The 13,309-nt window shown below is 36.8% G+C and overlaps 1 protein-coding gene across 16 annotated transcripts in view; it reads left to right on the forward strand.

The window, feature by feature from the left end:
* Positions 1-13,309, forward strand: part of LOC123766774 (E3 SUMO-protein ligase RanBP2) — a 69,215-nt gene that overhangs the window by 11,489 nt on the left and 44,417 nt on the right. For 11 of the 16 annotated variants that reach the window (XM_069307592.1, XM_069307588.1, XM_045756134.2 and 8 more), the window contains exons 9-19: positions 275-501; positions 647-804; positions 1,211-1,361; positions 1,754-1,895; positions 2,385-2,635; positions 2,939-3,214; positions 3,760-3,822; positions 5,706-5,766; positions 9,244-9,406; positions 10,265-10,406; positions 10,800-10,980. In XM_069307592.1, the coding sequence (XP_069163693.1) occupies positions 275-501; positions 647-804; positions 1,211-1,361; positions 1,754-1,895; positions 2,385-2,635; positions 2,939-3,214; positions 3,760-3,822; positions 5,706-5,766; positions 9,244-9,406; positions 10,265-10,406; positions 10,800-10,980 (1,815 nt within the window). The remainder of the gene's footprint in view (positions 1-274; positions 502-646; positions 805-1,210; positions 1,362-1,753; positions 1,896-2,384; positions 2,636-2,938; positions 3,215-3,759; positions 3,823-5,705; positions 5,767-9,243; positions 9,407-10,264; positions 10,407-10,799; positions 10,981-13,309) is intronic. The other 5 variants (XM_045756135.2, XM_069307597.1, XM_069307591.1 and 2 more) reach the window with 1 other exon arrangement.

Below are 13,309 nucleotides of genomic sequence, written 5' to 3' on the forward strand. Positions count from 1 at the left end.
TAATGAAAATGCATGCATTCCTTTGAAAAAAATGTAACACAGCCTTGTGTTAAAGGGTTAATATATGCTTGTAAAGTAATGCATTATGGTTGAGATACCTGTCACAAGGGTTTAGAGTATTTTTGTTTTGATTTAGACTAAGTATCTAATGGATTATAATTTTTTACTAAATTAGAGGAATAATGTAACACTTTTCATATGGAAGCAGAACCTTTTAATAGGATATAAACTTAATGCTTGGCAAACTGGGGAAAAAAAATTTCCTCAATTCCAGGTCCACCCCCAGCTTCCCTGCCTACAGTGGTAGCTTCAGCCCTGAACACGAGAGAGCAAGGAGACTGGTGGACTGCAGCTGCCACTCTGTTCACCAACCGTGCGCATCACAGGCTCAGCAAACTTAGAATGACTTTACAACGAGGCTTGGAAGTTATTAGAGCCATTGGTAATCATGGTATTGACCTCACTCTCATGGCACATCTCGCAAAGAGTTTCACCATGTGGGTAAGTGTCATTAGGCAACGTTTATCAGCTTGCGTTGCATCACTTTTTAACTAAAGTTTTATGTGAATTTTTTTACTGTAAAAGAATATTGTTTCTAAGTGGTTTACTTTAGAATAGTACTACAATATTATATTCTTGCCTTCAGGCCAGTGCTGCAGAAGACGATGGAAGTACTAATAGTGAAATTGATGCCTTGGCAGAGCGAGCTGAACATTACTGGAATCGTGTTTTGGCACTCTGTCAGAGGGCTGCCCGTAACATCCCTAACATAATGCCACGAAACCCACTTTTTGTTGTTCAGAAGTACGTTTATCTCTTGGAACTATTGTGTGGCAGTGAAGTGTGGGGTTTGGTTAACTTGTCCTACATAAATTTCAAGAAGTCTGCTTCTAGCATTTAATTGTTCTCTGGCTGATATATTCTTGTTTTTTCTAACAGGACTATGAATGCTTCAACCACTTTTTCATTATATTATTCTCCATGTTTTATATTTTGTAGTGAGTACAAGCTTGTAACATTTGTCTTGAATGAGTAAGATCTTGTAAAATGTTGCTTGTGCTTGGTCTAAATTCACACGTTTTGATGGTTTAAGCATTGCAAAATGATATTTATAAATATTCAGTTTTGAAGTTCAGCATGAAGGAATAAAGCTTAATTTAAATAATTAAGTAAATATATTAAAACTAACATTTGCTTGCAATATTTCCAGTGTGAGTCTGACTCCTGAGGAGCGGGAAAAATTAGAGGAGGAAGGGAAATTCTTCTTGGCAATGCGTCTTGTCCATGCTGGCAAGCAACAGGAGGCCATACAAGCTCTTGGAGAGTTGAAGAGTCCTGAGGCATCTTTCCAGAGAGCAATAGTCAGTATTCACTAACAAAGTATTACAGTAATAGTAATAGTAATATTGATTTAAAATTGAGAAAATTAAGAATTTAAGTACTGTAATATGAATGCTGTTTTGGTGGTACATTATATATACTACAAGAAATTGTTTACTTAAATTTTACTCTTCTTCATATTTGGTTTCAGTAGGCCATTTGTCATGCAAGTTACATTTTTAAATGAATTGTGAATTTGAATTGAATGAATTTTTAAATAAATTAACGTTGAATTAATTGGAAATTCGATGCTGTGTCATTACAGATGTAATCGTATGTTACTGGTTTTTTGGTTTTACTTGTGGTATGACAAAAATAATGAAATAGAGAATCAAAATGAAGTGTGAAGCCAATTGTTTTGTTTTTCCTTTAGCTATACCAAGAGCGAGCACAGGCGATGCTGGGTGAGGGTAACCTTGAGTCGGTTACCTCAGAAATGCGGTCCCAGCACACCATCTTACTTACCCAGGCCCGAGACACACTTTACCTTACGCTGGATAGATTACGCATGCCAGGTGAGAAATCATATTGAAGGGGATTAACATTGATTTCAACTAACTTGCTGTTAAATGAATGTATCCAGGTTGCAGGAACTCGATTTTGATAGGTTCAGGCAAGGTGATGGGATGGAAGCTTTGATAAAAGTTTTGTATACTTGATACTAGAATAGTACAGTATAAGGAAGTGTAATAAAAGGACAAATGAGCCAGTTTGCTTATTCAAAATAGCAAGTCAAAAGTATTTTGGGCTGAAGTTTTGTCTATATGCACAATTCCTATTAAGAAAAGAAAAGAAACTGCAGAAATCATATGGGTCAATATATTTTTTTTTTTTTTGGGGGGGGGGGGGGGGACATTTGTTTCTGACTTTGCTGATGCCTTGCATTCAGTTGCTAACCTTCTAGAAAAACACATGATCCATTTAGTGACTTCAGAAAATATTTAAGAAAACTAATGCAATTCACATTAGAAAAACTTGTTCATTTCATATTTTCTTATATTCAGGTGTGGATCGTTTCCATCCGCTAAACACCAAGCTCAGCCACCAGTTGGAAGTTGTTGAAAGACAGTTGTCCCACATGACCCTCGACCAAGACATGGCAGCACAGCGGGAGGACGACACAGAATCCATCTCTGATGTGTCACAGTCGCCACATGCTGATCTTACAAATGGTCACTTAACAAATGTGCCTCATATACCTATGTTTAGCACACCATTTAGAGAGAATAAAAACTCCACACGGATAACTAGACAGGTTGGTGGCTTAGAAATTCAGATGACTGCTTATGGAGGGGACTGAGAGTATTTAAAGCTAAGAAATTCAGGGATGAACATGTTTAAACATAAAAAAAATATATATAAAGATTAGCGTCATGAACAGAAAGGATTTGATCTCTTGAGACAATGCAAACATTTTCATATGTATACAGTATTGTCAATATCCTGTTTTCCACTTCAGTGGGGTAGGTGTAGTTTTCAAGCAATTATACAAATGTAAATATATAATTAACTAAACCAACATTATTTTGCAAGGAGGACTACTTATTAATGTTTGTAGGAAGCACGACCCAGCCCTGAGCGATTAGATGCCCAGGTGAGAGCCCTGTCAGAAGTACAGGAGAATACACTCAGAAATATGGAAGAGCAGAATGCTGCCCTCAAGGTTCAAAATGAAGCGCTTCGGAAGTTCTGTACCACAATGGCAGACGAATTTAAAGAAAATTCATCGCTATATCGGAGTATGCTAGAACAAAACAAATTACTCTGTCAAGATACATGCTCTTCTATTTTAAATGAAATGAAGCAAATACATTGTTCTATAAGGGACTTACAAGTAAGTGGATTTTCACATTGATATATACAGTACATAGGCTCAATTTACTTCATATTAGCTACACATTCAAAATTATATGTTAATGAATACTTAAGAATACTAAGAATTGCACAATGAAATCACACAATCTTGAGGCCGTGTGATTGAACCTGGGATAATATTTAATGCTTGGAATTAGTTTTTCATCAAAACTAGTCACTTGAATCACTGAGTAAATTGTCTTGCTATTTGATCCATAAATCTGTATTGATTACTGTCATTTGATATTTAGGGTCTTGTAGATATTTTTTTATACATTACTGCTTTATATGCGCTTGACTTTTTAAGTTTAATTTTGAGTATTGCAGTAATCCATCTTGCGTCCTGATTGCATGAAACTCGAGTCATTTGTGTATATTTTTTCCATATCTTCTGGCTGTTAATGCCTGGTTTTCTTAATGAATTTAGTAAACTGAGAAAACTGTGCATTTAAAATTGAGAAGCAACTACCATACACACAATTGTCCATTTTGTCATTATTAGAGAGCCTATTTTTTTCTTAACAGACTCAGGTGCATGCCATGTCAGTCGACATAGGAGAGCTGCGAGCTTTAAAATCCGTTGCAAAGGTAAGAGTTGCTGTTTTGGACCTCAAGAGGGCTTCGGTATTTGCCAGATATCCAGCAGGTGTCTGATTATTTATAACTTTCCTGCTTTCTTCTTTGAAATTTTAAATACGTTAAATGTGACAACAATTTGGCTGCCTTTTCACTCAAGGGCATGTTTCTAAATTTCTTTACTTCTTTGATTTATAATAATTTTTAAACAGTTTTCATTGTAGTCTAATAATGCCCATGATACTCTTCAAGCTTGAAATTATGTTGAAGAGTAAATTATATAGAAAATTGGAACTATTTCAGTTTACATGCATGCTGTCTACTCAAGTACATTTATATTAGTTTGTACATATATATTATTAACCACTCTGAGTGGTTAAAAAGTGGAATGACATTAAAATACCAGTCACCTCAATTCACAGCCTAATTTAAAAATAAGACCCCAAATTTGAATGTCAAAACATTTAAAATATGCTGAAGGAGAAAAACCTAAGTGTTGCTTACCTATCAGTGATTTTGGGTGAGGGAGATCTAACTCTTTGTGGCTCTCCACATAACCACTTGTGCCTGGCACTTTAATTGCCACTCAATGTTTTCATCATCTCTCTTTTTAAAGTTGTGGATGGAATTGGCTTCAACCTGTTCCTTTAATACATAACACTTAACTCCCACCAATACAGGGAATGAGAGCATCCTTACATCTCATCAGCTCAATTACATATCTCACTCTCTACTTCAGTATTTTTAAGGTACAGTGAGCACAGTTAGGTAAGCATTCGCATCTTTAACTCTTATTGCGGTCCGAAGAGAAGATCCTGGTGAGGGAAAATTGGTCACGGCTGATGGTTTTTTTCCTCGTGATTGTTCACAATGCAACAATATAGGCGCTATTTGTGGTGCTGTGCATATTGGGTTAAAAAATAACGGGAGAGGGGTGGGTTTATCGCAATTTCTAGGTCCTACCCAATGCAGTTTGCTTTAAGAATTTCCTTGTATTCAAGGCTGGCTTGCACCTTGGTTGTACCTTGACTGCCATGTGGTTTTGGCAACTTATTCGAGCTATTTGGTTGACCGGTCCAGCAACCAGGATTGCTGGTTGTGGACTGGGCCACGTGGACGTTGAGCCCCGAAATCATCGCAAGGTAATCACGAGGTACTTTCTTGGCAAGCTACAGAGGAATGGCAGCTACATAATGTGTTTGTGCACACCTTGTTGTCTTCGGGGAAAGGATCTATCTGCAGAGCCTTGCCTTGGGTATTGTACCTGGGGCTTGAATTGGTCCGAGTTAGTTCTCTGCTAACTCGGACCAATTCTAGAGCAGAGGCATTGTAGATTTTTTGTTTTTTATTAGTCTACATTGGATGCCTCTTCTCCATTTTCTGGCTGCAGCTTTGAATTAATAGAGCCTTTTCTTAATCTATGAAGTGTGCAGGTAGCTTGGCCCAGTTACTTGCCTATGTGCAAATCTAAAAATATATTAAAAAAAAGTGTCTTAATTATTTAAGTGCTCCTGGAAAGTACAAATAATTTCCTTACTATGTATGGAAAAAAAATTGGCAAATATAACTTGTAGCCCCATATAAACCCAAGAAGAATATGGGATGGAAGTGGAAGTGCTGCAGTGATAGGGTAAAGTGTGATTGACACGGTTTTTGCATAAACTCACTTTCCCCTGAAATCCAGGGATACCCATGGTATGGAAGATGCGGTGATTGGTCAAGTAATTGTTAAGTATCTTTTATGATGAAAGATGATTTTTGACTACCAGCTGATGTGGTGTGCGTATATAATGTGTGATTCAAATGTTTGAGTAGTTCATAGAATGTTGCATGCAAATTACTCACTTGTAGGAGAATCCATTATTTTTATTTTTATTTTTTTTTTTCATCACCAGCTTTCAGAAGGAGCAGAAGTGAAGGCTAATGAAGAGCAAGTTCCCGTGGATATACCAGCTGGTATGTGTTGATGTTTTAATAAGCTGTTGCGTGTATTTGTAAGTGTGTACATGTGTAACTGTAAGTGTGCCATCTAATTATCTACAGGAAACGAGATTCAGGTTTGGAGCTCTGTCTCGTAGCTATTGCACCTTGTACATTTATTCCTCCCAGCTGTACATTTGTCTTACTTGCTCTTGAAATTATGAATGGTAGTTGCTTCCCCCCATTTTTGGTTCATTCCCTTTGCTTACCACACACTACATTTGTGCATGCCTTGCATTTCTCTGGCTCATCTGTATTTTCAACTTCCATCTGTGTACCTTCACTCTTATCACTTACATTGGCTGTTGTTGGTATCTTTTGCGATTATATTGTGTGTCTCTTCTATCAGTGTTAGCTTGTTACCTGTGGTGTTGCAAATCTCGACACTTTCCATACAGTATTTTTCTTGTGCAGGTGTGGGTTACATGTTCTTGTCCAATATATGTATATAATACTTTGAAGGATGACTTGTTCTCCAGAATTCAAGTTCTGGAAAACCACCTTATGTTTGTTAGTCGTCCATGTTCAGCTGATGCTATTCCATTAACGTGTGCCTCTGGTGTTAAACCCACTCTTGGGTCCCTTTAATCAGTTGACTCCTGCAACTGCCTTTCTTGTAAACTGTACTGCCCTTCAGATCTTTCTTTCAAGCTGCTTTTAAGTTTTTTGATATAAACTCCATGAGTCATTGCATGTCCGTTCCTGCTGCTTGTTTAGGCCCTTGTGTAATATTTTTGCAGTCCTCTTGAGCATCAACTACAAACAAAATGTTTGATTCCACCTAATATGGATGATCATAAACATAAATCAAGAACTGTGATTGTCCAAGTATCCAGCCTTTTTTAGAACCTCGCATGTCACTTCCCTCAAATCCTGACTGCCCCTTTTTGCTTCAACCCTCTAGTTTCTTAAGCCTGATACTCTCTAATCCTGTCCAATATCTTCCCAGTTACCCCAGCCTTCTTTACAAAATTGTAGGGGTTCAGACTTTTGTGAGAGATGGTGTCAAAAGCTGTTTTACAGTCTTCTGCCGAATTTTGGCAAATCTTAGTCGTTGAACCCTAATCACGTTGCCAAAAACAAGGTTTTGGATACAAAATTATTAATCTCCAAATGACCCCTGTCTTGCTGATTAATTTAACTAGTATTTTGTAAGGCGTATCATTAAACGGGTCTGTAGTTTAAGGTTTCGTGCTTGTCTCCTGTCTTCAACATTGTTGCCACATTTGTAGTTTTCTCGGTTTCTGTATGTTCCTCAGTTTTCGAGCTGCTTCCTGGGGGGGTGTAACAAAAAGGAGGTTGGGCCGAGGGGACGCTAAGCCCCGAAATCATCTCAAGATAACCCTAATGATAAGGATGCCATGATTGAGGAACAGATGCACAGGTTTCATAAGTGTTTGCTTAAATGCTTGGTGAATCCTGGCTTAGAGCCTGACATTGCTTGATTTTCCTCTTCCAATTCACTTGTCTATTTTATATGCTGCTTCATGAACCTGTCCATAGTGTCCACTAACATTGTCCTCCATATGTCCTTCCCTCCATGGAGGTCCATCATTGCAGTCAATATCTGGGCAATTTATGTTGGAAAATTAGCAGTGTAGCCCTCGATTCACATACCTTTTGACTATTGTCATTGTTCTCAGTACTTCTTCCTGGGCCTCTTGTTGTTAGTTAGGGGAATGACTAAGTGCATCATGATAAATAAAAAGTATGAAATTTTATTAGTATATATGGATGCAGTCTTGCTATCAAATTCTAGCGTGTATGTTGGTTTCATAGCGGTATATGTAGGTTGGTTGGAATCTTTGACATGTGCAAGGGAAGACTGTTAACAGTAAATTGAAGTAGGTGGTTAAGAAGGAAACTGCATCTGTGATCCTAAGATGTATGAGTAAGTGGTAGTGAGGGTGGGTTGTACCTGCTTATGTGATGCTGTATACTTTTGTGTGGATGATATTTCTGAACTGTACTTTCTCTGTTCTCGTGCCTTCAAAAGCTGTTTACGTAAAAATAATAGATATGCATGTTTGATTATATTGAATACTTGGATGACATTGAGTACTTGGGTGAATTTTAGAATGTAAAGAAAAGACCTAGACATATATTAGTAGACTCGAGTGGTGAGGAAGTAAATATTGGTTGTGAATACGTGAAGCAGTAGGAAACACGTTTACGAGAAATCTGTTTACGAGAAAGTGAACGACAGTTTACCAGCCCTCTCGATTTAATAAGACATGGGTCTGTAACAAATTGTTTTTATGGCAGTACATAAATGCAGCGGTTGTATCTTGGTGGTTGTCAATAACATTTGTTTGTAATTTAATTTTCTTGGACATTTTTCATTGTGGGGTTTGGTTGTTGTTTTTCAGCCATTTCATGGTAACTTTTTCTTTACAGATACAGTATATATATATTTTTAGTGCAAATGATAACATTTTTGTGTATATTAATAGCTATAAAAGTTAGTTTACATGAAAATTTAGTTGTGCAGTCATTAATGCAGTAAAAAGTGTTTGCTTGTTTTTACCCCGAGAATGTGTGTAGGGCCTTGTCACCTTTTCAAGAAAACATTTTATAAGGTAGCACCATATTAGTTGAGTGGGCCTGTTCTCAAACAGACTGGTTATGTTGGGGAAACCCTGGCACAGAGTAGAAAATAGAAAAGTGCTTTGGCCATGCAGAGTCGTATCATGCTCTTTATTGTGAATGTGTTACATTACTGAACAAGGGGGAGGAGAGATTTTAAAGGTAACTAATTTTCATGGTATTTTTAGTGTACAATGCAATACTGTATACGTAAAAAGGGGCATGATATGTCATTTAAAGTATCAGAACTTAGGCCAAACAAAACTTGCATGCCATATATTTGTAATATGGAGCAGTCTCAGTGAGATAGTAATAGGGAACCATAAAAGGGGCTCCCTCAGACAGGAATGTAAAGTTGTTTAGAGTAAGATAACCATTAATGATAACTAAAAAATGAGTGAACACTATAATCAATAGGTTTTTTTGTAGTGGGCACTATATCTTCCGATATTTTCTGCTAAGGAGACAATAGAACAACCCCTAGGAAGAAGTGTAGAAGAGTATTTGAGGCTTATATGACTGATTATTGATAGCCTTGGATATGGCTTGTTCAGTGTCCACATAGAAAAGTGTAGCTTCGAAAAGACAAATTATATATTTCTAACTGATAGTTTAATAAAAAAAAAGTTTACATATAAAAAAATAATAAACTGGTTAGGTCAGAGGCCTTATGTAAGGGCAACCATATTGTGTGGTGCAGTTTCAAATCCATGTGAGCTTTATCAACTGAAGGCTTGATAAATCTCTCACCCTGGTAGATATTTTTTTCATAGTTTTAGCAGAACATGTATACTGTATTTTGTTTCCCAAATGATGTGCTAGTTATAGATAATGTGACCAGGACATTCTTCTATTTGTTTCCATCAGATGTTGATTCTTTTTTGTCAGCTGTTGTACCTCAAGGTCTGTACAGTAGTTACATGGGCTATTACGGTCAGCAGCCAGTGCCCAGCCCACTGATGCCAACTCCGGGACTCTTTGGCAATCCTCCGTTTTTCCCACCATCCACAATGCCGGAGCAGTCATTCAGGTATGTACAGCGTGGGATTTGCAAATGTTGAAAGGGCTTGCAGCTTGGAAAATTAATTCATCCAGATTCGTTTTTAGCAAACAAATTATGTCTAAAGACTATAGTTTTTAGTTGATATACAGTACAAAATATTGCCGCAAATATGTGGGCGGAACATATATCATCCAGTATATCCATGGTAATACATTCGGGTCCATTTACAGTTTCTAAAATTGCAGACTTCCATTATATAGGTACTGTACAATAATTCGTTTGGGGAAAATGAGGTTCTTATAAATGTCCAAGAGTATTGCTACGAAGTTTTTCAAATATGTGTACCTGAACATTATTATTTACTGCTCCTACCATTTCCAACCACATATTCAGTACATGGAAATTTCAGAATACCTGGAAGGTGCTGCGAGGCAAGAATGTAATCCAAAAACTTTGCAATGTTAATTTTAAGGGCATCCCTGTGACAGTTTGGTATTTGGGCATTATTTCCCAAAATGTCATCGTGGTTTCATGAATTATGCCCTTCCCAATCTGTCCCAGCTCATTCATTACTTGGATTCATTACCGTAAATAAATTCTTTCATTTAATTATCGCAGAATGCAAATTGACTATATTGTACTGTTTAGCATAAAGTAAACTACAGTAGTTTCTTACAATGATTTGGTACCTGGGTATAGATGCCTTATTGTTTGAAGTCGTGAATTAACATGTAGTAGTTGTATAATGAAAGTTTTAACAAGTTTAGCAGAAAAGAGTGGATGAGGTTCTAGGAAAAATAAAAAATAAATTGTCTTTTCTATTTAGACGAGTCTCTCCTTAAATCTTCGTATTGATGAAACTAATATTGTTTGTATTTGTTGCAGTATGTCTACTACTGTGACCCAAGGGCCCTCCATATCTTTAGCCCAAGCCAGTACATCTATGGTAACTCCCACATTGGGCTCTCCTGTCTGCATCACTGTCAAAGAACCTCTACCATCACCATCTGGCATTTCAGCTACTCGGGTAAACCTTTGTTTTTCTTTTTTGCCGTTTTTGTGTGCTTGTCAGACTAAATCTTCCAGTTGTTTCCCAGGGTAAGTGTTTCTTTTTTCTGAAGATAAGTAGTTTGGCAGCCTTAATATAAGTTCCTTATCCAGCACTAGCCATTTGGATATAATTGTCAAATCCCCCAATTTCCAGCAGTAATCATAATCCTTCACAATTCTTGGGCAAGTTCACAGAAAGAAAGGGATTTTACATGGGTTTGTGATATAGCAAAGTTGGATTGATTATGAAGATTATGAATTTCCCTAACATTGCAGATTTATTATTATTACTAAATATGTGATTTTAAAATGTTTTTTGGATACTTATAATGGGTGTTTATAAGATGTTTTCCAAATTTCTGGTTGACAGAGCCTTCCTGCAAGCAGCCTGGGTAATATTAGTTGGAGTTTGGCCACATCAATTGCATCGGTCACTACAGCTGGTAGTAGCAACAATCAGGTTTCTGATGCACCACCACCTGCACATGCCTTCCAGATCACTATGCCACCTATATCAACTGCTCTTACTCCACCACCAAGGTCTATGCCAGGTAAGTTTTGACCACTCTTGTCGGACACGTTGACACGGGACTATAAAATTAATGTCAAGTTAAGCTCCTCTTTTGGAGGACATGCTATGTTTATTCTTCTTGAGCATACTGGCTTAGGTTTGAGGTTACTGGTCCTTTTTGGTGCTAAGTTTGGCATACAATAACTTTTATTGACAAGCTTGCATTGTAAATTAAAGAATGTTACTTTGGCCTCTCATCTTTTATACCTAGATCTTCTCAAGAAATTGCTTTTAATTAGTTCTCAAGATGTTCAGTCATTTGATTTGTATATTTTAATGATAGTTTAAAATGGTATTTCACATTGCTTCCCCATCATTTAGGGCTCATTATAGTTGCAGGGTTTTGTTACTTGTTCAAATTTGTTCATCATGGTGGCTGTATGGCAAGGTGATGACATGGTATGTGGATGGGGGGGGGGGGTTGTATTGTTTTCTCATTGGGTTGGAATAGTGGAGTCTAGTGGTCCATGTTTGTTGTACTCCGGTGTGTTAGAGGGTCACATAAAAGGGTAGATATTAAAAAAATATGCCATGAATATTTCGTATTGTACTATCGTTTCATTTGTAGGTTTTTACCTACCTGCATGAAATTAGGAAGCTAGGTGAAGGTGATTTAATATGGTAGCCTCGTACACGTTCTGTGCTCGTTTCGTAAGCTTGAATTTCACATTTCTTCGGTTCTCTCTAGTTTTCTGATAAGTAGAAGCCATAATTGGAGTGGATTTTTATTTCCGATAGTCTTCCAAAATGTATTTTCTGCCGTTTATTGTAAAGTTGAAAGAGTAGACTTGGTGCAGTATGGGGGTGTGATTTCATTCATATACAAGTTATTCATTATAAGTTAATGTTAACACTTCTATTTTGGTACAGTTACTGTTCTCCTTGATAGATTAATCTCTTTGTAGGTTAATTTGGATTATCTTGGCATCAATTAAATTTCTGGCACTTTTATATGCATAATGCAGAAGAGCTCAGCATTACTTTATTATTTATAAAATGTTTAAATATTTTTAGGGCGATTACATTAGCTGGACACTTGAAACTAATTTCATTTAATATTTTTATTGTGGTGGCTAATATCCTTCAAAATACACATTTGTATTAAAGTAATTTTTAAAGTTCTGTTTTATAATATTTAATATTCTTCCTAAAGGATTGTTATAGGATACTAACGAGGTACTCAACACCCTATGGAGCTTCTTTAGAAAGTAAAAGGGTGCCCCCCCAATCCTCTCATTGTAATTGTTTATTTGTGGAACCTGTTATTGCAGTCATCTGTACTTTTTGTTGCTCTGCTCCTGCTGTGTTTTTCAACAACTACTGGTGGACTGTTTACTTTGTTACCCCTCCCAGTTCCTACTGCATTTTTTGCCTTCCTACTTACACATTCTTGTCAATGCCTCGAGTCTCGGTAACACATTCTTGTCAATGCCTCGAGTCTCGGTAACACATTCTTGTCAATGCCTCGAGTCTCGGTAACACATTCTTGTCAATGCCTCGAGTCTCGGTAACACATTCTTGTCAGTGCCTCGAGTCTCGGTAACACATTCTTGTCATTGCCTCGAGTCTCGCTAAATTACTTGTTCTTGTAAAAAGTGGTGATAGCTTCAGTAATTGTTAAGTACTCCTTCAATCTTGACAGCAGCTGGAATTTTTATTTATTTTAAACTAGGGTATCTCTTTGACACTATTTTTTTCTAAAGAAAAATATAAACAGAAGATTTAGACATTGATGGACTGATGGAAATGATTAATTTTATAGCATATAATAACCAGTTCTCATTCGTGGACACTCCTGTAATAATTATGCATAGTATTTTAAACTGTCTTAATTTTTGCTAAAGTCATTTTTATCAGAAGTTGTTATTCACACTAAAGTCATAAAGAGTGTTGGAATGTGGTTTGTGTGCTGTTATTTTTCAGTAGCTCTGGTTTATTTTTCAGTAAAAATAACTGAGGTATTTAAGGAATGCCATTTTTAATTTGCAATATCTGAAACCCTCAAGAAATGCTTGGTTTTATATTGTGAATAATGGTGAGCATTGACACGGAAGATATTGGCTTTTGAACTATGAGTACAAGTCACACTTTTCAGGTGATTTAGATTTGAAAAGTGTGTTCTGCTTGACCACCACCAGCTAGTATTGTCAAAAAGCTTATCACTTGCCGCTGGAATTATTGCCTTAGAGTTTTCATAGCACAGATGGCTAAATGCACATCAGGAGGATTCTATCATCCTGCTTGCTGTTTTGCTTTGACAATCAGGCATCATTTACAATAATAAATTATGCCACTTTAGAAAAAATAGT

This window comes from Procambarus clarkii, chromosome 60 (assembly GCF_040958095.1).
Source record: "Procambarus clarkii isolate CNS0578487 chromosome 60, FALCON_Pclarkii_2.0, whole genome shotgun sequence".
NCBI lineage: Eukaryota > Metazoa > Arthropoda > Malacostraca > Decapoda > Cambaridae > Procambarus > Procambarus clarkii.